The following is a 26,542-nucleotide window of genomic DNA, read 5'->3' as shown; positions in this document are numbered from 1 at the left end:
AGTTATCTTTTTTTACAGTATTTTCGTTGACACGTAAATCAGACATGTCTTTTTGAATTCTTATTGATGTTTCAAAATGAAGTTTTCTCAATAATAAATGAAACTACTTTATATTTAAAACCTGTACATTCATGAGCTTTATTAGCCGGTAAAGTTTTTATGAAATTCATAATTCATGGTAAACAATGCAATTTACTTCGTTCATGGAGTGTACCTACTTATTGTAATAACAAACCGATTTATTGAGTTTAATATCTAAGTTAGTCTTTGTTATATGTATCATTAAATCAGAGCCTCGAAACATATTTTTAATGGACTCTGCATACAATAACGATTGCTACTGACGTTGAGAATTTTTTGTAACACGACGTCCAGCATAGGTCTCTAATTTGTATCAGTATTGCATAGAGAACATGTTTTTTAAACAGTATATTGACGAATGAGCCGAATCATCTGTTTCGCTCTATCCTGCAGAGATTATTAAAGTGAATTAAATAAATAATAAACAAATTGTTAAGTGTACGATAAATTATAACGCTGTACATTATGTAACCAGTCCTTTATCAAGGATTACAAAATAATCGAGTATATTGATTGCGGTTGTGATATCTTCGATGCATTTCATAGAATATCAATACCTATTTCTTGACGAATTTCACAGTTAATTTGTACTGTAATCGCTAGTCACAGTCATCCAATATACCGCAATATTTATTATGTCATCCTATGATTACGTTATAATATCGAAGCTGACCACATCTTCCTCAGGTTTCTAACTAGATTTGGCTGGCTCAGGACGCACGGTTCCTGCCGGGATGAATTCAATCGATGCCGAGTTGATGCAGTAACGCTTACGAGTCGGCGGAGGACCATCCTCAAACACGTGACCCATGTGGGCGGAACATTTGGAGCACCTGACCTCGGTCCGCATGCGTCCTGGTTGTGTGATTAATAATAGGAGATTGCCGCCTTAGTGTCAGTGTATAAAGCATTATTATCGTGGAGAGTACGTGTATAAAATTGTTCGCGATCCGGTTTCAGCACGATATAGATTAGTTGAAGGATGATGATATTCAGTATGAATGTGATGAGGAAAACAAGCAATTGAGTAACATGAATAAAAATGTGTAAGCATCGAAATAAAAACATGAAAAAAAAACGTAAGACGAAACCCCATATTGGCCGTTATTGTCCACAATTGCGAACAAAGAATCACGTTTGTCATTCACGGCGACATGAACGGTGTTGCAGCAAATCATAGTTCACAGTAATCAATCATTTGAGGGCAACATATTTGATCGATATTCAATTATTGCGTGTGAAGAGAAAGAGAAAAGAAAAAGAATTAATTAGAACCAACACCGTGCTATTGCGGTGGTATAACATTTTCTATCAGATGCATGACTGCTAAACTGAAAAAAATATATTTAAATCTGAAAAATAGGGCACAAAGAAAAACAATTCATTTCGCAAACTAACATCAAACTGAAACCGCGAGAAAAAATATTGCAACATCAAATTATAGAGTGCGCTATGAAGTGCGTGGAACAGAGATAAGGCGAGCTTTACTATGTCACATAAATGAATAGTTGAAAGCAGTTATATAGCATGATAACGCAAAGCGATAAGTGAACGTCCTTCAAATATGGTGATGGGCTGAAATTAAAAATATAAATCTGGCATTTTGATTAGTGCATTATGAACGATTAACAATGAGTGAATTTTTTTCTTGAACAATGAAGTTTTTTATCATCGCGGCCAACCCGAGCTTTTGACTATCAAGAAGTACTAGTACTCAAGGCATACCATATGGTAAAATTCAGGACAACAGAACCGGCGAACTTCATTTGTGATATCATGATGAAAAATTGTAATTTATTACAGCAATACACAATCCAATTCCTTTCTATAATTAATTAGCAATTAGTAGTCCATTAGCTAGAAATAATTGAAACAGTGAAATCTTGTTTATGCAGATTTCCGAAGTAATTCGGTTTTTATGCGAATTTCCGAAGTTGAGTGTTTTTTTTTTGCAATTTCTTTTTAAGCGGTACGTACCCCCGTATGATAAAACACTTCAGTGTATTGCACATTGGTATCATAACGCGACAAGGGGACACGGGCGCCAAGTAATGTTTCTAGACAAACAATTTCACGAACGGGAGACACTTATCCTTTCTCTTGACAAATTGCCATGAGAAGATAAGATAACGCAGTAGGCCATTTCTCGAGCAATAAATCGAAATTCTCAACAATAAATCGAATAACACTTGAGACAGTTGTCCGTTCAGAATGTCGCGGGCGTTCGTTTCTTAGCTTTCAGTTTACTACTTATTTCCATTTTCTGTACTACAAAACGCCAAATCCTAGTTGTACGAAATATTTACTATAAAGAGAGACCGGGTTTGGTTTTGCGCAAAAAATAGTACGGAAAATAATATTTCATATACTATTCAAAAGCTTCAGTTACAAAACGCATTTTGTTTGAGGAACATATCCCCATTTATAAGGGCGCAATCTGTTCGGAGCGCACCAAACTCAAAATCTAAATTCTCAAAATGGTTGGAGCGAAAATGGCCAGTTACATTTTTGGGTCGAAAACAATCTGACATGACAAAATATGGTGAATAAATTAATTTATAATATCAAAAAATGCAATTTTTCTCAAAAAAAATCCGCCATTTTGTAGCTGTAAAACCTACCCAAAGTAACAGAAAAAACGAAAAAAAACGTTGGGGTCTGGTATTTTTCATGTAGAAAGTGTGTGCAAAGTTTTCGAATGACGATGGACACGGACTTTCAAAACCTGCTTCCGAGAAAAACGCGTTTGCATCTATAAAATCGAAATAAACAATTTATTTTTCTTGGGAGCGCGTAAAGTCTAACCCTTACGGAAAATCATATTTTTTCTTTGTATTTTGTCGCCGTCGCATCCGAACAAAAGTCAATAGCAGTTTATGACACCATAAAACTCTTTATTTGAGTCTAAATTTGTGAATCTACTTTGTCGTCTCTGAGAAAATTATGCGAATTCCGTTTTTGAACACTTTCTCCGGGTCTTTCGGAACCGGAAACAGGGAACCAACATAATTGAGATCGGTTTGTTTCACCAGCAACTAACACAGCCTAAAAATTGAGTCAAATTTAGAAAAAAAAATTTGCATTATCCTGTATTTCCGCAACCGGAAGTCGGATCCGGACAAAATTCTACACTTACTCATGGGACCGTAAGCCGTTTCTGAGAGATTGGAGTGAACCAATTCTTTTATTTGAATCTAAGCTTGTGAAAATTGGTTGAGCGATCTTTAAGAAAATCGAGTGCACTATATTTTATTTCTTTGCACATTTTACCCCGTTACTCAAGCGTCGGATGTCAGATCAGGATAAAATTCAATAGCACTAGGATTAAATATTATAATTTAATTCTGTTGTAAGTATATCACGTCACTATACACATTCACTGTGTATCTCACAACACTTTAAATCATGTATAATAAACGTCACATCACAGATACGTATTTCGAATACAACTTGTTTTCTTCTTCAGGGTATCAGGTAAGTTAATTCAATAGCAGGCTATGGAACTATAAGGCCTTTCATTTGAATCTGAGTTGAAGAAAATCGGTTATGCGGTCTCTGAGAAAATCGAGTGCATTTTTGCACACTTTACTCCGTTACTCTCGAACTGGGAGTTGGTTTCGGGTAAAAATCAAAAACATGCTATGGGACCGAGAGACCTTTCATTTAAATCTTCAGGAAAATCGGTACAGGTTGTTACACACACACACACACACACACACACACACACACACACACACACACACACACACACACACACACACACACACACACACACACACACACACACACACACACACACACACACACACACACACACACACACACACACACACACACACACAAACATGTTGTGTACTCGACGAACTGAGTCGAATGATATATGATTGTATTGTTGCACTCATTTCCCACGGAGATGGCTGTACCGATATTCAAATTAAAGGTCTTATAGTCCCATAAAAAGTTCCCGGTTTTTTTTTACGAATCCGACTTCCGGTTCCGGGATTACTGTAACACTAACACTAACTTTTCTCAGAGACTTTGAACCGATTTTCACAAACTTAGATTACAACTGAATAGTATAATTATCTCTTACAAAGTTCCTGTATTTTGTTTGGATCCGACTTCCAGTTCCGGAATTACAGGGTGATTTGTTTAAAAATTCCAATTTTGAATAACTTTGTTACTTTTCTCACAGATGGCGTGACCGATTTCAACAAGTGTTCAAATGAACGGTCTCATGGTTTTATACAAAACTCACGAGTCCGAAGTCACGAGTACGAGTCAAGTTCCGAAATTACTGGGTTATGGATGCCAAATATTTCAAACCTTCATTTAAAGCGTACATTTTATCATATAGAAAGGTTATGAAATCAATTGAAAAATCGACTAGTAAAAATTAGCCCGGGATCCAAGTGTCATATACCATTCGATTCAGTTAGTCGAACTGAACAATGTCTGTGTTTATCAAATAATATCTCAAGGTTTTCTCGGGAATGGCTAAATCGGTTTTGACAAACTAGGGTTCAAATGAAAGGTCTTGTGGTCTCATGCAGAGTTCCTTAATTTCATCTGGATCCGACTTTCGGTTCCGGAGTTATAGGGTAAAGCGTGTTTAAAATTTTATACCGTCACGTCGGCGAAACAAAAAAAGGATCTCACTCACTTTTTTCAGCGATGACTTGATCGATTTTCACAAGGTTCAAATGAAAGGTCTTATGGTCCCACATTGAATTCCTAAATTTCATCCGGATCCGACATCCGTTTCCGGAATTAAGTTAAGATGGTTAAAACATTAATATCGTCACTAAAAGCGGCGAAGCAAAAACCGTGAAAACGTTTCTAAACTCGCCTCAAAACTACTGCAATCGGTGGTCATTGTCAGTAGACGGAACTAATTTTGACATTTCTGGTTCCCGTTTTTCGATTAAGGGCCGGAGATTTTAGTCATAGACTCAAAAATTGATCTCACTCACTTTTTTCCCAACCGACTTCGATTATACCGGTTTCCGAAGTACCTACAATACTGGGACTCACTTCGTTTTTTTTCAGAGATTGGCTAACTAATCTGAGAACGGTTTCATTCTGTTGGTTATACTAGTTTATGCACAAACCTTTTTGTTTTTCAAGAATCAAAAAATATTATTCTGAAGAATACCACACTTTTATATATAAAAATATGAGAGTTATGAGGCATCATTACACCATTTCGTCTATTTTTCTGCAAAATTAAGTATCTCAATAATCTCAATTAGAATTGTCAGCACAAGCATAAACATAATTCAGAATGTTGATTTTCATTGTTGAATATTGAAACCCGGTTACTATCTTCAGGTAACCGGGGAGAAAATTATCATTTTAAATTTAGTATCGTCTGATGTTTGTAGTACCTTCTCAAAAACAAAATTCACGGATTAAAATGTTGATTGTTGATATGAATAAAAACGAACTCGAACGTGTAGTTAATTCTACTATACCGATTTCTCGGTATTTATACCGATTTATGACCTCTACACCGCAATACAGATATGTTCTCCTATTATACCGATAATTGACTGATCATACAGATAAATATCGATTTGGGGGTTTTGCTTGGAGAGGCATGAGAAAAAATTGTCGTAACACTTTTGTTTGCTCACCTAACCGAGGCTCGATGACATTTTCCTGGTACTTAGGTTGCAGACATTCTGATACAAATATGGCACCGATAATTTTTTGCGCCGGATGGATTTTTGGATAAATGACCTGGTAACTTTGGTTTAATTATCAATTGAATCAAAAATGGAAAAGTAGGTTTAATCATCAATTGAATAAAAAATGTGATTGAAATCCATCATCGATGTAAAAGTAAATTAGAATGCCTTGATTTTTCAATGAACTATACAACAAAATTCAATTTACGCTTAGTTTTTCTTCTAAAGTAAATTGAAAAGTAAAGTCCTGAGGAGTAACTTTATATCCAATTTCCTGCTCCAAATATGTGCATGAAAATAGATGTAAATATTTTTATCTGTGAATGATTTTACTAAGACTCGAAGAAAATATTCTTAGCGTTTCCAACGCATTGACGCTAATTTTCTTGCGTGAAATGTGACACATTTGCGGTTTGTGTATATTCTTCAGACTCTTTTTTCTAACCGAAAACAAAGTGTTTGTTCTATGTATCAACAACCCAATTAATCATAATAGTTATGGAATCGATATCTTTTTTATGATGAATGTGTTAAATAATGAATGATATAAGTATTAGGTACTGATGTGTGATCTCAGTAATCGCACTTGTTAGTCGTACATCTCATTCTCGCTATTCAAATAAACTACATAAGTAAAATATAAAATAAAACTAGTGTACTTTCAAACCAAACAAAGCGCGCACACACCGTCGATCCGTTTCCTTACCAGCTAGACTAGAGTCGGCGTGCAGCGTCACCTTGCCCTTGTCGAGAACATCGTTGAACGCCGGCCAACCACAACCGGAGTCATATTTCGCATCCGAACTGAATAACTCCTGACTACACACCACGCAGATGTAGGTACCTTTATCGTAGCATTTGTTGTATTTTCCCGTGAATGGACGTTCCGTACCCGCCTCCTGGGTCACGTGATATTGAAGAGGGGTAAGTTTTGCTACCAGCTCATCCTTATTCTCCAAGCTCATTGCGCCGTCGCCGTTTGTGGAGCCGGAGGTCTTCTTAGAGTCTGAAATGATCGATCGAAAGCACACGCAAATATTAATACAGTAAATTGTCCCGACCCTTCCGTCAATTGTGCAAGTATTTATGATTGTTATCTACACATGATCAGTAGAATGTAGTTTTAGAACTTTAAACCCGTCCTTTCCCAAAGAGTCATCATTATTGTATGTTACATAGATTACATAATATGATAAAACAATTGGTTAGTACAGGCACGTTAACTGAGCAGTAAACAATTAAGTATATTAGGAAAGAAGACACCATAAAACGTCCAACGATGTCGCACTGAGCACACGATAATCAGTTGTTTGTGATCGATCGTTTAACATAAAACTCATGTAAACAGCCGCATCCGACTGACCGGAAATAGGCGCGCTACACATTATCGATTTGCCTCTGCCTATGTTCGAATTCCATATAGCCATCCCATCTACTAGATTGTTCAAATCGAATTACAATATTACACAAATTACTGGTTATTGCAGTGGTATAAATTGAAATTGTTTGATCTCTTAAACGACAAACTGTGTTTCGAATAGCGACGTTAACCTTTACATTTTTCGACTACAATGAAATACATACACCAAATGGAAATTAGGATTGTTTTAAATTTAGCAACGCACATTTACCACATTTCACATTCACCTGATGCGCACAAACTGTCTAAAATCAAGAAACACTCTCGACCACCTAAATTTCCAGAGACTAACCATTCGATTTTGGCACTTACTAACGATATCTTTTTCACTCTCTCTCTACACTATATAAAATGGGAGCAGTTGCTTTAAACAAAAACAAAAAAACGATGATTACCCAAGCGAGCATCCATAAACGGAAAAAACTGTCTTGAATGCTAAATAAGGAGCTAAAATTCACCTTGATTTCGGAATTAATCCCTCAGTGCAGTTGTGCTAAATTCAGAAGCAGTGAAATTCACGCCGTTCGATGAGTGTACACTTGATCGTGAAAATGGTTAAACTAAATTGACACTGAAGTCGATATGTCGACAAAAAAAGACGGTAGTCCCGCGTCGATTAGTGTCTGCCACCAACTAAAGATGTGTACTAGCGCCGATTGCGATGAACAACTGAAATATACATGCGCGAATACTGTGGCATGCGCGAGAACACATGTGACGAAGCAGGTTGCCCGAACCATGGCATATCTGACAGAGTGAATCCAACAAAGGGTAGTTTGTCTATCCCAAACATTTAAGAAGAAGTTTCTTCCCGTTTCGTCAAATATATATTATCGATATCAATGATGCAGAAATCATCTTTATAATATGAAAGCACTATGCTCAAGAAAAAAAGCACATCAAGTTGCGTTTCGCCTTTGAAGCAGTTCGCAAATATAAATAGGCCCATCACCATAGCAACCATGAGCGTATAAACATTTGCTTTCCAAACTGAGAGTGCAGCAGGTACGTGTCAAGGTCATATAGCTTGCAGTAGGTTCATGATGAAGCGATCGATTCACGCGTCTACGACAAAAGGATACCCCACAGTATGGCTCGGAAATTATGAGTACAATTATCCAACTCATTTCAAGTAGCTGGGTCCTAAGGCTTTTTAAAAATTTTGTTCAAGTATTGAAAATTTGATTCCATTCGATCATTAAAATGACAAAAGTAACATTCAAATAAATGTTTCTCATTTTTATTGTAACATGAGATTATTTGACACTTTGACATATCACTGAAAATACAATAAACTTTAACTTATTTAATTCCTTGAATTCCTTTCATCCGGATCCGACTTCCGGTTCCGGGGTTATAAGGTAAAGTGTGTTAAATATTGTACGTCATTACTTAAACCGGCGAAACAAAAAACGTAAAACAAAACATGTAAAAAAATTGTAAACTGGACTCAAAACTACACAAATCGATAGTCATTATCTGTATGCAACTAAATAAACCGATTCCAGCTCTTCTGGTTCCCGGTCTCCGGTTCCGGAAATAGTGGTCATATATTCCAAAATGGATCTCACTCATTTTTCTCAGCGATGGTTTGGCCGGTTTCCACAACCTTAGATTCAAATGAAAGGTCTCACGGTCCCATACGGAATACCTGAATTTCATCCGGATCCGACTTCCGGTTCCGGAGTTATAGGGTAAAGTGTTTTAAATATTGTACACCGTCACCTAAACCGGCAAAACAAAAAACGCAAAAAATTCACTGAACTGGTATCAAAACCGATAATCCCAATCTTAGGGTCAAATCTAAGGTCTTATGATTCTACCAAAAATTACTGCATATTTTTGGATACAACAAAAATTGAAATCGTTGTTTAGAGTATGATGGCAAAATCGTATAAAATCATCAAAATTTGAATAAAAACTAGTAGAGTTTGTACGTCATGTTAGTTGGTGACCGTACGAACCGACTTCGATTATACCGGTTCTCGGGTTCCGGTGCTGGAAGTTCCTACAATAGTGAACCCACTTCGTTTTCTTAAGGATGACCTCTGCGAGCAAAGCACTGTTTCATTCTGTATGTTATACTAGTCAATGCACAAACATTGCACAAAGTTAATGCACAACAATTTTGAATAGAATACCACAGTATGATATATGAAAAAGGCATCATTACACCCAGGGGCGGCCGGTTCGATGAAATATTGGGGGGCACAAAAAATTATTACTACATCATTAAACTTTTCAATATATAAAGCATTTTTATAAAGGAATCGGAAAGGTTAGAGCGCATAAAAAGCAACCAAGTAAAAATCACAAACATTTTCCCTGCTATTCCAGTAACAACCAATATTCGAAAGTGGTACAGTATAGCACATTTCACATTATAGTAAATTCGTTCAAAATTTTTGGTAACTTAGTTAAGAAATGTGAAGGATTTCGGAGACGAACTACGGGGACAACAGAAAAAAGTTTTATATCATAAGATATTCCTAGCAAATTTCCTAATAATTATTCCAGTTGCCAAAATATTGGGGGGGCATGGCCCTTTGTGCTTTGCCCCCCCATAGTTGCCGCGCCTGATTACATCACTAGGTAGATGTTCCTTCGAAAATGGGGAAAAATGTCACAACACAAAAACAAATCGTAGAATCTTAATCCGTTGAAAATCAAGATAGTTTATTTACATAAGCTGTGTTCGAACGAAATGCAACACTTTCTTTTGTGTATAACTTTTTATTGGATGACAGGGTGGCAAGTCGATTGCCGATTTCAATTTACCGGTTTTCTCGGTTTATGAGATAAAAATTCTCGGCCTCTGTTTTTTTAAATATTCTTTTAATTCATGCTTCAAGCAGAATTCTCATGTCCAAGAAATGTAATAGTCCCGCTAGTTAAGAATTGACATATTTTTCGGGTATCAGGATATAGAAATAGGAAATATTCATGATTACTAGTGCATATAAGAAAAGCAAAAAGCTTTTTCCAATCATCTAGGGGCTTTGGTTATACGTAACCGGTTTCTACTGAGCGCATATGACTGTCTTTATTATTTTTGGCATTAAAAATGCCTTACTCTTCACTATACGGGGCGAGGTGTCAATTAAAAACACAAATCTGGCTGCGTAACCCGTGTAAAGTCTAACATCAAAATGAGAACAAATTGAAATCTGATTATGATAGCAACATCAGATTGAAATCCTAATTTGATATCGACTCATCAAATTTTCAATTAATATCACATTATGTTATCATTTTGCTGTTTAAAGGCAAAAGTTTTGTGAAACTCAAAAAAATGAAAATATTAAAATCAACAACTTAGTGAATCCATTGAAATTGAGCAAATTTCAAATGGCAACACAAAAATACAAAGTTAAGGTTCAATGGAAGAATTATTCCTTTCATCCTTGTTGCCTTTTACAAAAAATACTTTGACATCCTGCCGAGATCCTGCAGTTGACCGCAACCATAACCGCGAAGAAACGATTTTTTTTTTCAATATTTTTTCACCTTTTACGCGAATAATGTTCCTTCTTTTTAACCACGGTTTTAAACCACACGTCTGGGAGGCAATAGAGAAATTGATGATCATTGGTACCACGTTTGTCTGAAGCAGGTCAATCTAAATAGTGGCTTTGGCATTCCCATCTCGCTGACCGTCTGCCGTAGAAGGAGCTTAGTTCAGAATTTGATATGAGAAATATATTTGACGTCATCGATTTCCTTCTATAGATACGTTAAGTATCCGATCTTGTAACAATTTTAGCGTTCAGTTTAAAAAAAAATGTTTCGATATTTGTAATCATACGACGTCGCGAAAATAATCTACTCGCCAAACCCGTTCTGAAAATACCCATAACTTTATATCCAACAGTATGGAAAAATTCATTGTTTACGAAGTTCGAACATCGAATATTGAATGTTTCAGATTCCAGAACCTAGAGCTAATTCTTAATAATACTTTAGTGGCTTAGAGGAGCCACCAAGAAAATATATGTTTAATTTGTATATTCCTAAGTAGTCCACAAACTGTGTCGAAGACACTCTTCAAAACAATTCTCATTCCTAGTTATAAATGCTGAGAACTTCATATACTCACTAGCGCTAGATACTATGAGAAGTATTTTATCAATCATCTTATAGATCTTGGAACTTTAATACACTCTTCCAAAGAAACCATCTAACTAAATCTTCATACTATTGAGTATTGAGAGGACTAATTCTGCATCGAATGATCGTAAATTATAAGTCTACACAAGAACTAAAAATTTACTGAAGAGATTCTGGTATAGAATGGTCATGGTCAGATGCGAGATAATCGTTCATTGTCCCAATTAGTCGAAAAAAACAAATGATCTGGGATACCTTATTGCCGGATTCCTAATTCACGTTCCCTGTGTTGTAGAAGACTTCACTATAAAACGTTCGGTCTTCAGAGTCTCTAAATTCGAATTTCAAAGTGATTACATGTGCGAGTTGTGTGAGATCAAGTAGATAACTCAATTTAATGTTATAATGTTTGAATGCTACAGCTTTGGATATGAGAAGGACAAAGCGAACATTTTTATACTGTGCTCAAATAGCCACACTGCTATTCACGGTGGATGCGGGATGGAACGACGCAACGAGTGTGCATTGACAGAAACTACCTACATACAACTTTGTGAAACAACACTGCTTATCATATAACCGAACATTTTCCATCTGCTTATAGCTAGCACTTACAGTCCATAGCAATCGCAAAAAGTTCGTTTTTTTTTTGCAGATTTTACCCATAAGGCACGCAAAAAGTTCGTATTCCAAATCACCTAAGTTCGAAACCGGATACTCTCCGTGGTAGTGTGGTGATTGCATAAAATCTTTTTTCTTACTTGCAAGTAATATCGCCTAAATGTATACTATTCCGGACCGTTTTTGGCTGTTCCATTTTTAGCTTATGCTCGTGACGTGTGACAATGTGCTTTCACTGAGAGCAAAACAAGTTTTCAGTTTGATGTCACACAGCAGTTTTTTTGCTTTCGATTTTGATCTTTTAACCGTTAAAACGACCAAAACGATAGCAAATTAAGTAATCGATATATACGAACAGCACAACATCAAATTGAGTTTTCTTTTTGATCTCACACTTTACTCGGGAACTTTTTTCTGTCTCAATTTTGGAAGTTTATAACTCAGTCATTTATTCATGGGTTTATAAAGGGTGATTTTTTAAGAGCTTGAGAACTTTTTTAAACAATAAAACGCATAAAATTTGCAAAATCTCTTCGGTTCTTTATTTTAAACGTTAGATTGGTACATGACATTTACTTTTTGAAGATAATTTCATTTAAATGTTGACCGCGGCTGCGTCTTAGGTGGTCCATTCGGAAAGTCCAATTTTGGGCAACTTTTTCGAGCATTTCGGCCGGAATAGCCCGAATTTCTTCGGAAATGTTGTCTTCCAAAGCTGGAATAGTTACTGGCTTATTTCTGTAGACTTTAGACTTGACGTAGCCCCACAAAAAATAGTCTAAAGGCGTCAAATCGCATGATCTTGGTGGCCAACTTACCGGTCCATTTCTTGAGATGAATTGTTCTCCGAAGTTTTCCCTCAAAATGGCCATAGAATCGCGAGCTGTGTGGCATGTAGCGCCATCTTGTTGAAACCATATGTCAACCAAGTTCAGTTCTTCCATTTTTGGCAACAAAAAGTTTGTTAGCATCGAACGATAGCGATCGCCATTCACTGTAACGTTGCGTCCAACAGCATCTTTGAAAAAATACGGTCCAATGATTCCACCAGCGTACAAACCACACCAAACAGTGCATTTTTCGGGATGCATGGGCAGTTCTTGAACGGCTTTCGGTTGCTCTTCACTCCAAATGCGGCAATTTTGCTTATTTACGTAGCCATTCAACCAGAAATGAGCCTCATCGCTGAACAAAATTTGTCGATAAAAAAGCGGATTTTCTGCCAACTTTTCTAGGGCCCATTCACTGAAAATTCGACGTTGTGGCAGATGAAATTATCTTCAAAAAGTAAATGTCATGTACCAATCTAACGTTTAAAATAAAGAACCGATGAGATTTTGCAAATTTTATGCGTTTTATTGTTTAAAAAAGTTCTCAAGCTCTTAAAAAATCACCCTTTATAAGTTAACTACCAATCGATTCGGAAACCTTTAACAACATATTAGGAAACGTCAAGTATTTCAATAGTATACCATTGAAAAATCGGTTTGAATTGACCTATGTTCTCACGAGCCAATCAGAGCTTGCCATAATGTCAGCCTGTCGACCGTACGAACTATCACACAAAAGGAAATCTACAAATATCCATTCACTCGAAGGATAGTCGCTTTTGCATTGTGTGGATGCCATTTTCTGTCTGGTTCATGCCATGTTGAGTATATTGAGTATCAATTAGCAGTTGATTTTGATTCTTCGGTAACTATTGGAACGATTTGAAAATTGATGTTTTAAAGTAGGTATTGGTTTCAATTAAATTGTAGTTTTATGATAAGGAGAACCGAGAAGGAATAGTTTTCTGTATTAGAGCATTTAAAATTCATAAGATTATAATTAAACAATTTCCAAAAAGAAATATACCATTTACATAAGTCCTAAAAAGTAGATCCGTAGAGAGGGCAGAAATTCGTAGATATGCGTCAGCATTGGAAATTTTAAAATAGGCTTATTGAACACACCAATCTATTATAGACACGGACATTATTCAACGTTACCCAATAACAAGTGTCAAACATAGCAAATACATCACCGGTGACGCTTGTCGTGAACAGAAATGTCTATTTACGAGCGAAGGCAGAAGTTCGCAGAAAACTTTTGTTATGAATATTACCGACCGAAATGAAAATTTCAGTTCGATGTCATCATGATCGGTCGTGTCTCGTACACAACCCTGTAATTTTGTTGGTATACATAAGGTTGAAAATGTATTTAATAAATCAATCGGAAACCCAACAACAATCTTCGCTTGCAATTTCAAAGCAACACAATACCGTCATTGCCATTGCAATGTATAACAAATTGTCTTATGGACATACGCTGATTAAATTGTGATAATTTGCTTTCAAATTGAATGTGATGGACATCATAAATTAATTTGTTGACAATGTCATGTCGAACAAAAAAATTAAATTCTCATCCAATAAAATCTAATTTAAAATCATTAGATCTTAAGGCTGAATATTTTACTGGTATCTTTTTGGCAGCACTGTTTTGGACAGATCACGCGTGAATCGTGTCTTGTGTCATTGTAAAACTTGTTCAGTTTGGTCTATGAATGGGCACTGGCAAAGTTATAGGAAGATCCACATTTTTTATCGAAAAATTGTGTTCAACGACGAAGCTAATTTCTGTTGAATGGATACGTCAACCAGCAAAATTGCAGCATCTGGAGTGAAAACCAGCGAGAAGCATTGCAAGAGCTACCGTGTTTAAAAGAGTGTGCCAAAATTGCGGAAGCGGAGCCGTGGCCAACATATGCATGAAAGCATCTTCGAACATTAAATTATATTAATCATTCACTCTGGTCTCTCTTCAAATGTCGAATATTAATCATTCTATCGATTCCAATAAAGATTTCTTCAATTTTCTCAAAATTTTTGCATTTTTAAATCTAATCCTATACCTCTTGAAAATCACCCTTTTTGTATACCTAAAGTTCAGCAAAACCGTTCGAACGCCTGGCTTTTTTGAAACACAATTGTTTGTTTATTTTACCTGTTAGTCAATAAAGTAACAAAGTTAGTAAATAATTAAATAAATAGTAAATTTATAAAATGCGACATGTTTACAATTCAAATGCGTTGATGAGAGACCCCACAAGAACACAAAAAGTTTGATGGATCGAGAAAATAAATTTTAATACGCCTCGTTTAACATTTAGCACGGTTCGTATTTGCCAACATAATCGTCAGAATATGACATGGTATGATGCAAACTGCTTGAGGCAATAACAACTGGAAGAACAGAATTTTAAACAACTAGTTCGACATTTATACGCATTTATTTGCACGGATCTTTTTATAAAATAATGTATTGAACTCGCTCAAATTTTGCAAAAATAAACCGAGATCCACAGAACCAAGTTTCGCATACCAATCGATTCATTAGACAAAAGTTTTTGTGTGTATGTTAGTATACAACAAAGAGGCGCAGATTTCATAGATGCTGGTCCGAATTTGATCAAACTAAATGCAAATATAAGGTCCCGACAGCTTATGCACAATTGTTTTTATTTTTAGATCCGATGTTTATTTTTTTAGTTAGATAAAGTTTCATCAAGAATGTTTAGCTTAACATTATCTGTCACAATTGTTTTTGTAAACAAAATATGTTTCAAAAAATACCTTAGAGCAAATTCAACAGCTGCAAAATTCATATGTAACTGAAACAAACGTATCCCCAGCAAGCCGTTTTAGTGTTATTTATTCGAACAGTTCTACTGTCAAATTTAAAACTGGTATACGCTGCCGTTCTATTTTTTCTATATTCGAAACATATGTCGTTTTCGTTTTTAAATTGTACTACACCGGTGTAGCGAAAGCTGCACCTAAACCGTTCGTTTTTACCAATTGCACTACACCAGTGCTACACTTTTTCTGCACCGATACCACTGGTGTAGCACTCATCAAAAGTTTGGAGTAGCTCTGTGCAATGGAATCGTTAATTGTAGTCAATGGTTACTGTTTATGTTTTCGTCATTTTTGTTCGTTTATTCATGTCATGGTGTAGCACTGCACCGGTGTAGTGCAAATTAAAAACGAAAACGCCAATAGATAAAGCGCTGCTGGGGCTGCCAGTTTATTTTGTTATAATTGCTAGATTTAAATTTTAAAGCTGATATAAATTATGCATCTAGAACTAGAACACTCCTGAATATGCCCTTATGGTATCGTCTACTATTATTGATCAACATAATCCGTTATGTAGACGTAATGAAAAAAATGCCCTTTGCAAACCACTTATTTTACATCTGAGTGCCATGTCTACACTGATGTCGCAGACGAAATATATAATTTTTCGAGCATGATAGAGGAGTTCGGAAGCAAAATTAGATACAATGTTCAACGCAATGATTTTTGAGTACTTGAAAACCTGAGTACAGTATTCTTTCGAACGGATATTTTGCACGCATAGTTTTTAGCACAGTATCTAGGAAATTTGGCATTAACTATTCACTAAATCGATTGACTTAATTGATTTCAGCTATCTTCATCTTACTGCACATATATAATTTCATTTGACTTAAAACTATCGAATATTTATGCAAAAACTCATGCAGATTGATAAGAGGGTATCACCTCACTGCTAGATGGAATGAGAAAGTTTTTTTTCATTACAATTAAAAGAGGCTAATCAAAAGCATCCATTAGGACTTTTTGATGTTATTCACCCCATGGCGCAAACATATTCTCTAGATGAGGAAAGCTACAAGCTTTTCAAACAGGCTGTCTAGGCAATATGTGAAGCTTACTGAACAGTCGACTTGCCGTGTGTTGTTATCTATTGTGGAATAAGCCAATGTCAACAGTTGATTTCTACTATCTAATTTCATTACGACTACTTACTTCACTGCCGCGCTTTTAAGTATGCAGAGTTCATATAAATTTCCAATCTACCAACGAAATTATCAAAACAAATCAATTTATACATACAAGTTCATAGGTTATATTTCACATCAGCATTAATATTGAACCGATCCTCAATTAGCAAATGTAACTTGTTGAAATTTTGAAATACCGATGCAAAAAAGAAACGTTTATGATGTTTCGCTACAAGTTTCCCATATGGAAATCATAAGTCAATCTTATGATCTTCAGAAAAAAAATTTCATTTACCTACTTACGAATTTCATAAATCAGACCTATGAAGTTCGTGAGATACACCCCTGATTAGTGTCAAAATGTAGATATGAAGTTATTAAGTTGTTTACATACTTCATAAAAAATACTTATGAAATTCATCGCTACTTTCTAATAATTTTCATGACGATTGTTACTGATTTCCATGGTGAATATGAGTAGATATATATCATTAAAAAAGGCGAAACTGTTCTTCCATTTGTTTACGTAAGTTTCTCGATCCGTGTTTCATACCAACAAACAGGGCGATACTTTCATTGCCAGAAAGGAAGGACGAAACTATTTATTTTCATTATTTTGGAAGGTTTCGAATTTTTAATACTAGAAAAGGTAAATGAGACGACAGGTAGATTTGTCTTAGCCGCGGAACCTTGCCAATTTAACGAAAAATGCGCGAGGGTGTAACTTAATAATTCACACAAGGAGCATAGAGCTAAACAAATCGAAAAAGGGCGAAACACTTTTTATGTTAATTTATTCAGTGGATATAGAGAAAAAGTGGAAAAAATTGCATAGCTCTTAAAGATAAACCAACAGTTTATCGATTAATCACAAATTCGTCTGAGAATATATGATAAATTTTAAATAAGAATTGAAACCAAAGTCTCAAAATTCATTGATGTTTTTCCCCATTTGTTGTCAATTTTAGATTCGCCCTTCTTTGAAAAACAGCTGATATAACTTATGTGAATGAACGTAAACCTTTTATGTTCTTGCGTAAGAAATTTCGTATGCAAAAAAATCAAACTTTCAGCTCATAACCACTTCACCATAACACGAGCTAGAATGGTATTACAATAAAATTAGTGTAATCAACACAGACGATCACTAAAAGTGTCATTACTAAAATATAATGTCATTTTAATGAACGTGTAAGGTGCAGTAAAGACGAGTTCTCCATGGAAATTTGGAATATCATTACTTAGTGATCATTGAAAATGACATTAATAATTCTCGTGTAAGGGCCGCTAATAGGTATTTTTTGTGTAGGAATGTAATACTAAAGCGGCCCTTACACGAGGATTATTTTTGTCATTTTTAATGATAACTAAGTAATGATATTTCAAGTTTGCATAGAAAACTTGTCATTACTGCACCATACACGTTCATTCAAATGATATTGTTTTTTGGTAATGACACTTTCAATGATCGTGTAAGGGTCGCTTAAGACTACATTTTTGCCTTTATCATATAGAAAGGTTATGCGATCACTGTGAAAACCGACTTTTGAACCGAGGCCCGGAGGGCCGAGTGTCATATACTATTCGACTCAGTTCGTCGAGATCATAAAATGTCTGTGTGTATGTGTATGTGTTTGTGTGTGTGTATGTATGTATGTGTGTGTGACAAATAATGTCACTCAATTTTCTCAGAGATGGCTGAACCGATTTTCACACTTGGATTCAAATGAAAGGTCTTAGGGTCCCATACAAAGTTCCTGAGTTTCATATAAATCCGACTTCCGGTTCCGGAATTACAGGGTGATATGCACAAAAAAAAGGAAAAAATAGTCACACACGTTTCTCAAAGATGGCTGAACCGATTTTCACAAACTTAGATTTAAATGAAAGGTCTTATAGCCTTATACAATTTTCCTGAGTTTTAGTTGGATCCCACTTCCGGTTCCGGAATTACAAGGAAATATGTAAAACTTTATGAAAGGCGTAGCCGCATTAGACCTTTCAAAATCACAGTGAATTAGAACAAGTTCTATTAAGCAGCATGTTGATCTGTTATGCCAAATGATCATTATGCCAAATAACCATTATACCGAATGCCAAACGTGGACGCCCCGTTCATGGGCAATAAATTTCTGAGGAAAAAGCTTGGACTTTTTATATTCTGGAGAATGCTTTTCTGGAAAGCAGTATTCTGGAATAATGTACACTCTGGCAGAGATGTCTATCTCCTCTGTGTGACGAAGAGCAAGCAAAATTTCTCCCCTCGCACTGACAACTTCAACGAGAGCTCTTCTCTTTCACATTTATACACCACTGTTGTGTAAAGTGTACACGCATCATGAGTGCGTTTGTTTATTTCCTTTTACCTCTTCCACTGAATCGCACCAAAGTGCTAGAGCATTAGCTAATAAATTCTCTGAGGTGGATGCAGATACTTTCACAGAGGTGTACACGCCGGTGAGCACTCTGCTGTATGGTTTTCGTAGATGAAGCGTGGACACGCAAAATCAGCAAAATAAAACAATTTATCGTAAAATTTTCGGTTTTCCTTGCAAATTTTTCATAGCAAGGCCAGATCTACTCTCTATTAATTGAAGTTCACAGAAGTGTTCGCTCTCCATCACGCGCCAGTGGTCACTTGGGTGTATTTAGACGAGAGCGCGTGTGAGCGATTCATGCGAAGAGAATGTGTTTCACTCGCGCCAGCTGCTTTAACCACAAGCACACACTCAAATGCTGTCTATTCGACACTGAGAAGAAGTGCGCTTTCCTCTTTGTGCGGTGCTTTGTTTTTTTCATCCTCGGTGTGGCAAAAAATCTGACTCTAGCGTGTATCTCTCTGGTGAAATGCCATGCCATCGATTAATCACAAATTCGTCTGAGAATATATGATAAATTTTAAATAAGAATTGAAACCAAAGTCTAAAAATTCATTGATGTTTTTCCCCATTTGTTGTCAATTTTAGATTCGCCCTTCTTTGAAAAACAGCTGATATAACTTATGTGAATGAACGTAAACCTTTTATGTCCTTGCGAAAGAAATTTCGTATGCAAAAAAATCAAACTTTCAGCTCATAACCACTTCACCATAACACGAGCTAGAATGGTATTACAATAAAATTAGTGTAATCAACACAGACGATCATTAAAAGTGTCCTTATATCCTTATCCTTATATTACATTTTGGAGGGGAAAGGGTTCCAATCAGCTTTTTACAGCCCTGTCCAAAATGTATTGCCCTCCCCGTTAATTTGTATCAGGCCGAATTAGCGCATGCGCGCCATATAAACACCTCTTTCAATATGAGGAAATTACATTGTTACCCAGCAGTTTCTATTATTTATTCATGTTGGTTTTCTTACCTTTGTTCATAGTTTGTATTCTGTTTTACCTTAATTCCAGTGTTCTATTCAGCTGTGATTCGTGTCTTTTGTTGTCACTTTTCACTCCGTACTTTTGCTGTCATGTTATGTTGCTTCCTTAAATGTAAAAGTTAGTTGTATGCAATGGTGTTTATATTCTTACCAATATTCCTTTCTAATTCTTTCAGCATTTTCGTATTTCTTGTTCCTCATCCAGTCATCCGTTTCCAAAAAAAAAAAAAAATAAAAAAAAAATTAGTGTTTCATTGATCTTTGTAGAGCAGCTCATCATGGTTCGACGGATAAGAACTGAGGACATGCGTTTTTATTTAAATGATAATAACACTTGGGTTTAATAGTATTGCTACAGCATGTTCACATTTCTTTATCTTCGGTTGATACTTGACAGTATATTACCATCCGCTCAGGCACTTTTGAACATCTGGTACACTGACTCGCAATCGAAATGTGTCACAACCAATTTGATACAACACACCCGAGGGAACGGTATAATGTATGTTGTACACACAAAAACACATACATATACACAGGCACACACGCATACACACATGCATACATACCTACATATATTCCACAAGCAAGCATCACAACATTGAGTTACTATTTCTATTCTAATAGATTCTAACTAAAATTTGTGTGCCAATAGTCATCTCATTAGTAGAGTCACCATGTTATTTTACCGATTACTCGACTTTCAATAAATTTATTGAGATAAAATCGAATACAAAATCTTTGCCTCGTCTGTAAGAAGCAATGACACATAAAAGTAGTTCGGAAATGATTCAATACTGCTGTTTTAACGAACAAAAAAAAAAAATGCTCCAAATTTAATGTTATTTTTGAAATTAATCTATCAAACAGAGATAACAGATCACACTCTAACTAATGGTTTTCGTACATGACATGACTAATGGTTTTGAGATGAATGGAAGTACCGTTACCCAATTTCTATCTCTTCTATTGGTCGATCGTTAATCCTGAGCTGAAACGGTGGCCTTTATTACCGTTCTTGCATGCACTCACTTTTACATTTCATTCACACATCATCTCACCCATCAGGTCCCAAACGATACATCCTCACAATACAAACTGGATGAACATCGTTTGACAGCTATCAGTGGTTTGCTCATTGGTTCGGTCATTATTATTTTATTCTATTCTACAATATTCTATTTCATTCCACAGTATTCCATGGTACACAAACCACCAATAAACGTCAAAGATGGATTCGATTTACCGTTCATTTATTGTCATCGTGTGAAACCCAATTGGGATACGTTTACTCCACTTAATTTTCACTTCACACTGGTAATAAGGGCCGGTAGTATGAAAATAAAACATAAAAAAGAGCTCAGTTAAGCCCTACCGGCCTCTCCAACCCCGGATGTTGGAGCGTAATGCAATCAACATCTTATTCAAGTCGTTCCATATATTATTCATTTAATTCAATTATGAAACTATAAACTGTAACGCATATCTTTATCAAATTGTAACGCTAATTGATTGTATGTGATGATGTTTGCAATACCGTCAAGCCCACCAACCAAAGGGAGGGTCAGACGATCATTAAAAGTGTCATTACTAAAATATAATGTCATTTTAATGAACGTGTAAGGTGCAGTAAAGACGAGTTCTCCATGGAAATTTGGAATATCATTACTTAGTGATCATTGAAAATGACATTAATAATTTTCGTGTAAGGGCCGATAATAGGTATTTTTTGTGTAGGAATGTAATACTAAAGCGGCCCTTACACGAGGATTGTTTTTGTCATTTTTAATGATAACTAAGTAATGATATTTCAAATTTGCATAGAAAACTTGTCATTACTGCACCATACACGTTCATTCAAATGATATTGTTTTTTGGTAATGACACTTTTAATGATCGTGTAAGGGTCGCTTAAGACTACATTTTTGCCTTTATCATATAGAAAGGTTATGCGATCACTGTGAAAACCGACTTTTGAACCGAGGCCCGGAGGGCCGAGTGTCATATACTATTCGACTCAGTTCGTCGAGATCATAAAATGTCTGTGTGTATGTGTATGTGTTTGTGTGTGTGTATGTATGTATGTGTGTGTGACAAATAATGTCACTCAATTTTCTCAGAGATGGCTGAACCGATTTTCACACTTGGATTCAAATGAAAGGTCTTAGGGTCCCATACAAAGTTCCTGAGTTTCATATAAATCCGACTTCCGGTTCCGGAATTACAGGGTGATATGCACAAAAAAAAGGAAAAAATAGTCACACACGTTTCTCAAAGATGGCTGAACCGATTTTCACAAACTTAGATTTAAATGAAAGGTCTTATAGCCTTATACAATTTTCCTGAGTTTTAGTTGGATCCCACTTCCGGTTCCGGAATTACAAGGAAATATGTAAAATTTTATGAAAGGCGTAGCCGCATTAGACCTTTCAAAATCACAGTGAATTAGAACAAGTTCTATTAAGCAGCATGTTGATCTGTTATGCCAAATGATCATTATGCCAAATAACCATTATACCGAATGGCGTTATGCCAAATTGTTCATGGGCAATAAATTTCTGAGGAAAAAGCTTGGACTTTTTATATTATGGAGAATGCTTTTCTGGAAAACAGTATTCTGGAATAATGTACACTCTGGCAGAGATGTCTATCTCCTCTGTGTGACGAAGAGCAAGCAAAATTTCTCCCCTCGCACTGACAACTTCAACGAGAGCTCTTCTCTTTCACATTTATACACCACTGTTGTGTAAAGTGTACACGCATCATGAGTGCGTTTGTTTATTTCCTTTTACCTTTTCCACTGAATCGCACCAAAGTGCTAGAGCATTAGCTAATAAATTCTCTGAGGTGGATGCAGATACTTTCACAGAGGTGTACACGCCGGTGAGCACTCTGCTGTATGGTTTTCGTAGATGAAGCGTGGACACACAAAATCAGCAAAATAAAACAATTTATCGTAAAATTTTCGGTTTTCCTTGCAAATTTTTCATAGCAAGGCCAGATCTACTCTCTATTAATTGAAGTTCACAGAAGTGTTCGCTCTCCATCACGCGCCAGTGGTCACTTGGGTGTATTTAGACGAGAGCGCGTGTGAGCGATTCATGCGAAGAGAATGTGTTTCACTCGCGCCAGCTGCTTTAACCACAAGCACACACTCAAATGCTGTCTATTCGACACTGAGAAGAAGTGCGCTTTCCTCTTTGTGCGGTGCTTCGTTTTTTTCATCCTCGGTGTGGCAAAAATCTGACTCTAGCGTGTATCTCTCTGGTGAAATGCCATCTCTGCACTCTGGAAAGAGCTTTTCTGGGGAATGGTTCATTCTGCAAGAAATTTTCCGACAAAATGGTTTTCGGGGCAATGTTATAGAATCTAGTGGCCTCATACATACCTCCTTCGTTATTTCCAGAATACCAGAAAAGGTTCAAGTCTTGATGGTATCTGGATCATACGTTTCGGTCGGCTTGTACTTGGTTCCTGATTAGTATTCGACTGAACAATCGGCTGTTTCGTGTTGTTCAGATTGGAATCAGAAGCTCCTAAATCAGGCTGAACTGAATCATTGGGATTTTGTTCGTCTTTGGATTCAGGATTTTCTTCAGGTTCTTGAGGTACTGGAATCGGGGTAACTTGCAATCCAAACTCACCGACGAAAATGTTGAGTGGAGAATTTTTTTGAGATTCGTCTTCTTGCTCACTATAGCTATGCTTAATTTGATTTGCATGTGATCTGATGAGTTTCCTTCTCCCATGCCAGTCATTCAGAAGAACGTTAAAGTTTACTTCGCCGATAGCTTCAATGATATCTCCAGGAGCCCATTTCTATTTTGAGTTGCTTTGGTAGACCTTCGCATAAGCTTTGTTACCTGCTTGTAAGGTCCAAAGTACTGCACCATGCCTGCGGTACTTCGGTTTTTTGTACGTGTACTAACAATCGATTGTTTGGATACATTGTTTAATTTACTTATCATCTTACTTTGAATCTTCTAGTCATAAAGGGTAGTAAATAGCACACTATCATTTTATATAAGTATCTTATTTAATGCTAACACAACATTCTGTTCGTCATAGATGATGCAGGTCGAGACGGCCGAAGGCAAATAACCATTATGCCAAACGGCATTATACCAATAACAATACTCTAGCGACTAATGCCTTCGGGAATATGGTTTTCTGGACTTTGGTACATTCTGGGATTTTTTTTCTGGATTTTATTACTTTCTAGAGTTTGTATTTCTGGAGATTAGTACTTTCTAAGCAATGATTTTCTGGGGCAAAAGCTTCGGTTTTTTTATGTTCTGGAGAAAAGTTTTCGGGGAAATGTTATAGAACCTGCCGTCTCGAGAAAACAGATCTCTGTCAGTAAAGGAAACTTGGTTGATGGATCGAAATATAGTTCTTTTTTCTCTATCCAAGACAATTCAGTCGTTTACCGTCAAACCGTTAAATATGAAATATATATCCCGGAAAATATTTGCAACAATATTCCAAAACCTTAAACTGTAGTAATTTACCTATCACCTGTATTAGCTATATTTTTTTATATATAACTATTATATAATGAAAGGTATAAAGCCGATTGCAGTGGAAAATAGGAAAAGGAGATTTAGCTGCCCACCTGCGTTAGAGTTCAATGTTGTATGTAGTTGTATGGACCGGCTTCCAGTAGACCCCATTGCAGTAACTGGAACAGCTAGCACCGGCGAATGATGTACTGGGAGAAAGTTTCGATTCAAATTGATATTTTTCCAGGTACACGAGACTGAATACCGCATCAAATTGTCACTTGAACGCAATATTTTATTCACAAACATTGTGACTCGTAAGCAAAGGTCAAAGTTTAGAGTATACTTGAACTAGCGATTTATTGATTGTACAAAAACAGAACACTGACAATCTGAGTAACTACAAACTTACAATATAATTAATCAGCATGTCAGACATGCATTACACTTTGTTGGGAAGAGGAATAACATCCTACATACACATGGAATGCACTTACCGAAATGTATCTAATTCTGGATTTAGTAGTAAGTGACCTTGTATTTTTTCTCCGAACTACGTCCCATTAAAAATATTTCAAATCAACTTTCGCCCAAAATTGTTACGCCCGAAAGAAACTTTTGACTGATAAATAAATTTATTGCAATAGTCCAAAATTTAATTCAGTAGTGTACTTTCTAGCATGACGATTGTAAAAAGAAAACAAAAAAGTAATTGACAGATTCAAGAGACAAAAATAAGTTAGCTTGGGTTTGTTCCACAACTCACTCCACACTCAAAATAATAATCATATTATAGTTACGTAAAAAGTTATGTGAATATTTTCCACCCTATACTTTTCACGTAGGTTTAATGGACTGGCATTTAAAAGCTATTTAATGCATAATCCAGTAATAGTTACGTGTTTCATAGGTAGTACTTTACATTTTAGTACTGTTCATATCACATTTATATATCAGTTCATATAAAATTTAGATACCAGAAAATTACTATTTTATATTTTGGTTGAAGTCAAAAGGGAGATTTCAGATTTTAATATAAATCTATGAAATGAAAAATGCCATGAAATATAAAACATTTATTTCAGAAAATTGTCATATAATTCCAATGGCCTAAAAAGCAACTAATAACGTCGTGATAATCTCAAATCGACAAGCCTCCAGAAATCGTTTATGTTGTCACTGCCATCCAACCGAAGCCGAAGTCGAGATGCAAGAAATCCCACAACACTACCGATGCAGGTTGAAGTCGCATTACATGGTTCCAGTGTCTCTAGCTTTATACCGACGGCCTGTTTGAAGCATTCGGCAGGAGCGGGTAAACTTCCGGACTCACGCAGGCACTCGGTCCAGTTGAACACATGGAAACTTTCATACTGGAATGATCCGTTCGATGGAGTAAAAAATTGTAATTAAATAACTTTTCTCGTAAATATTTACACTACTTACACTTCGAAGGCCACTGCTCGCCATTTTCAAAATCGAGTTTTTCACACTGGAAATTCACGTAGATTGTTTGACGTTTCGTCAATTCACGTAAACCTTATGTGATGATTCTATTCATTTCAGGGGATGTTCGTATAACATTCATTTTCGCCACGTAAAATATTCAATTTGACATTTGAAACCATTCTACGTGATTTTTCAAGTGAATCGAACGTGAATTTTTATTTGAGTGCACTGTTTCTTACACACTGATGAAAATCGACACGTTAGAGCCTGCCACGCTTAGAAAAAGTTACTCAGAGTTTGAGTATTAGTTACTCATTTTCAAATGATACATGGAAACGTCAAAAATTGAGTAGTTACCATCAATAATAATGAGTAACTCTTACTCTAAATTTGAGTTTAACGCAAAAACCCGTTTTTATGTTACTATTCGCAAGATCAGTCTAAAAGTTGTAGTAACCATTTGTAGCAACAGGTTCTATTTT

The 26,542-nt window shown here is 36.0% G+C and overlaps 1 protein-coding gene across 2 annotated transcripts; it reads right to left on the bottom strand.

Annotated features, from left to right (window-relative positions):
* Positions 1–107: 107 nt before the first annotated feature.
* On the bottom strand, positions 108–24,999 carry LOC131433079 (methionine-R-sulfoxide reductase B1). 2 transcript variants are annotated; one of them, XM_058599838.1, is made up of 3 exons: positions 24,725–24,999; positions 6,478–6,777; positions 108–969 (listed from the first exon to the last, which is right to left on the bottom strand). In XM_058599838.1, the coding sequence occupies exons 1-3, from the start codon at positions 24,918–24,920 to the stop codon at positions 773–775; spliced, it is 693 nt and encodes a 230-aa protein (XP_058455821.1). In that variant the 5' UTR covers positions 24,921–24,999; the 3' UTR covers positions 108–772. The 2 variants fall into 2 exon arrangements, with proteins under 2 accessions (XP_058455821.1, XP_058455822.1); XM_058599839.1 differs by having other exon boundaries at positions 108–936; positions 24,725–24,996.
* Positions 25,000–26,542: the final 1,543 nt, after the last annotated feature.

Source organism: Malaya genurostris, chromosome 2 (assembly GCF_030247185.1).
Source record: "Malaya genurostris strain Urasoe2022 chromosome 2, Malgen_1.1, whole genome shotgun sequence".
Lineage (NCBI taxonomy): Eukaryota > Metazoa > Arthropoda > Insecta > Diptera > Culicidae > Malaya > Malaya genurostris.
The sequence above is the reverse complement of the archived record's forward strand: the minus strand, read 5'-3'. Positions and strand labels throughout refer to the sequence as shown.

Excerpts from the sequence above, each read along its gene's own strand:
- LOC131433079 (XM_058599838.1), bottom strand. The coding sequence starts at position 24,920 with ATGTTTGTGAATAAAATATTGCGTTCAAGTGACAATTTGATGCGGTAT. Across the intron at positions 6,778-24,724 it reads AACATTGAACTCTAACGCAG|ACTCTAAGAAGACCTCCGGC; the intron begins GTGGGCAGCTAA and ends CGATCATTTCAG. Across the intron at positions 970-6,477 it reads CGCCGACTCTAGTCTAGCTG|GCGGCAATCTCCTATTATTA; the intron begins GTAAGGAAACGG and ends ACTGACACTAAG.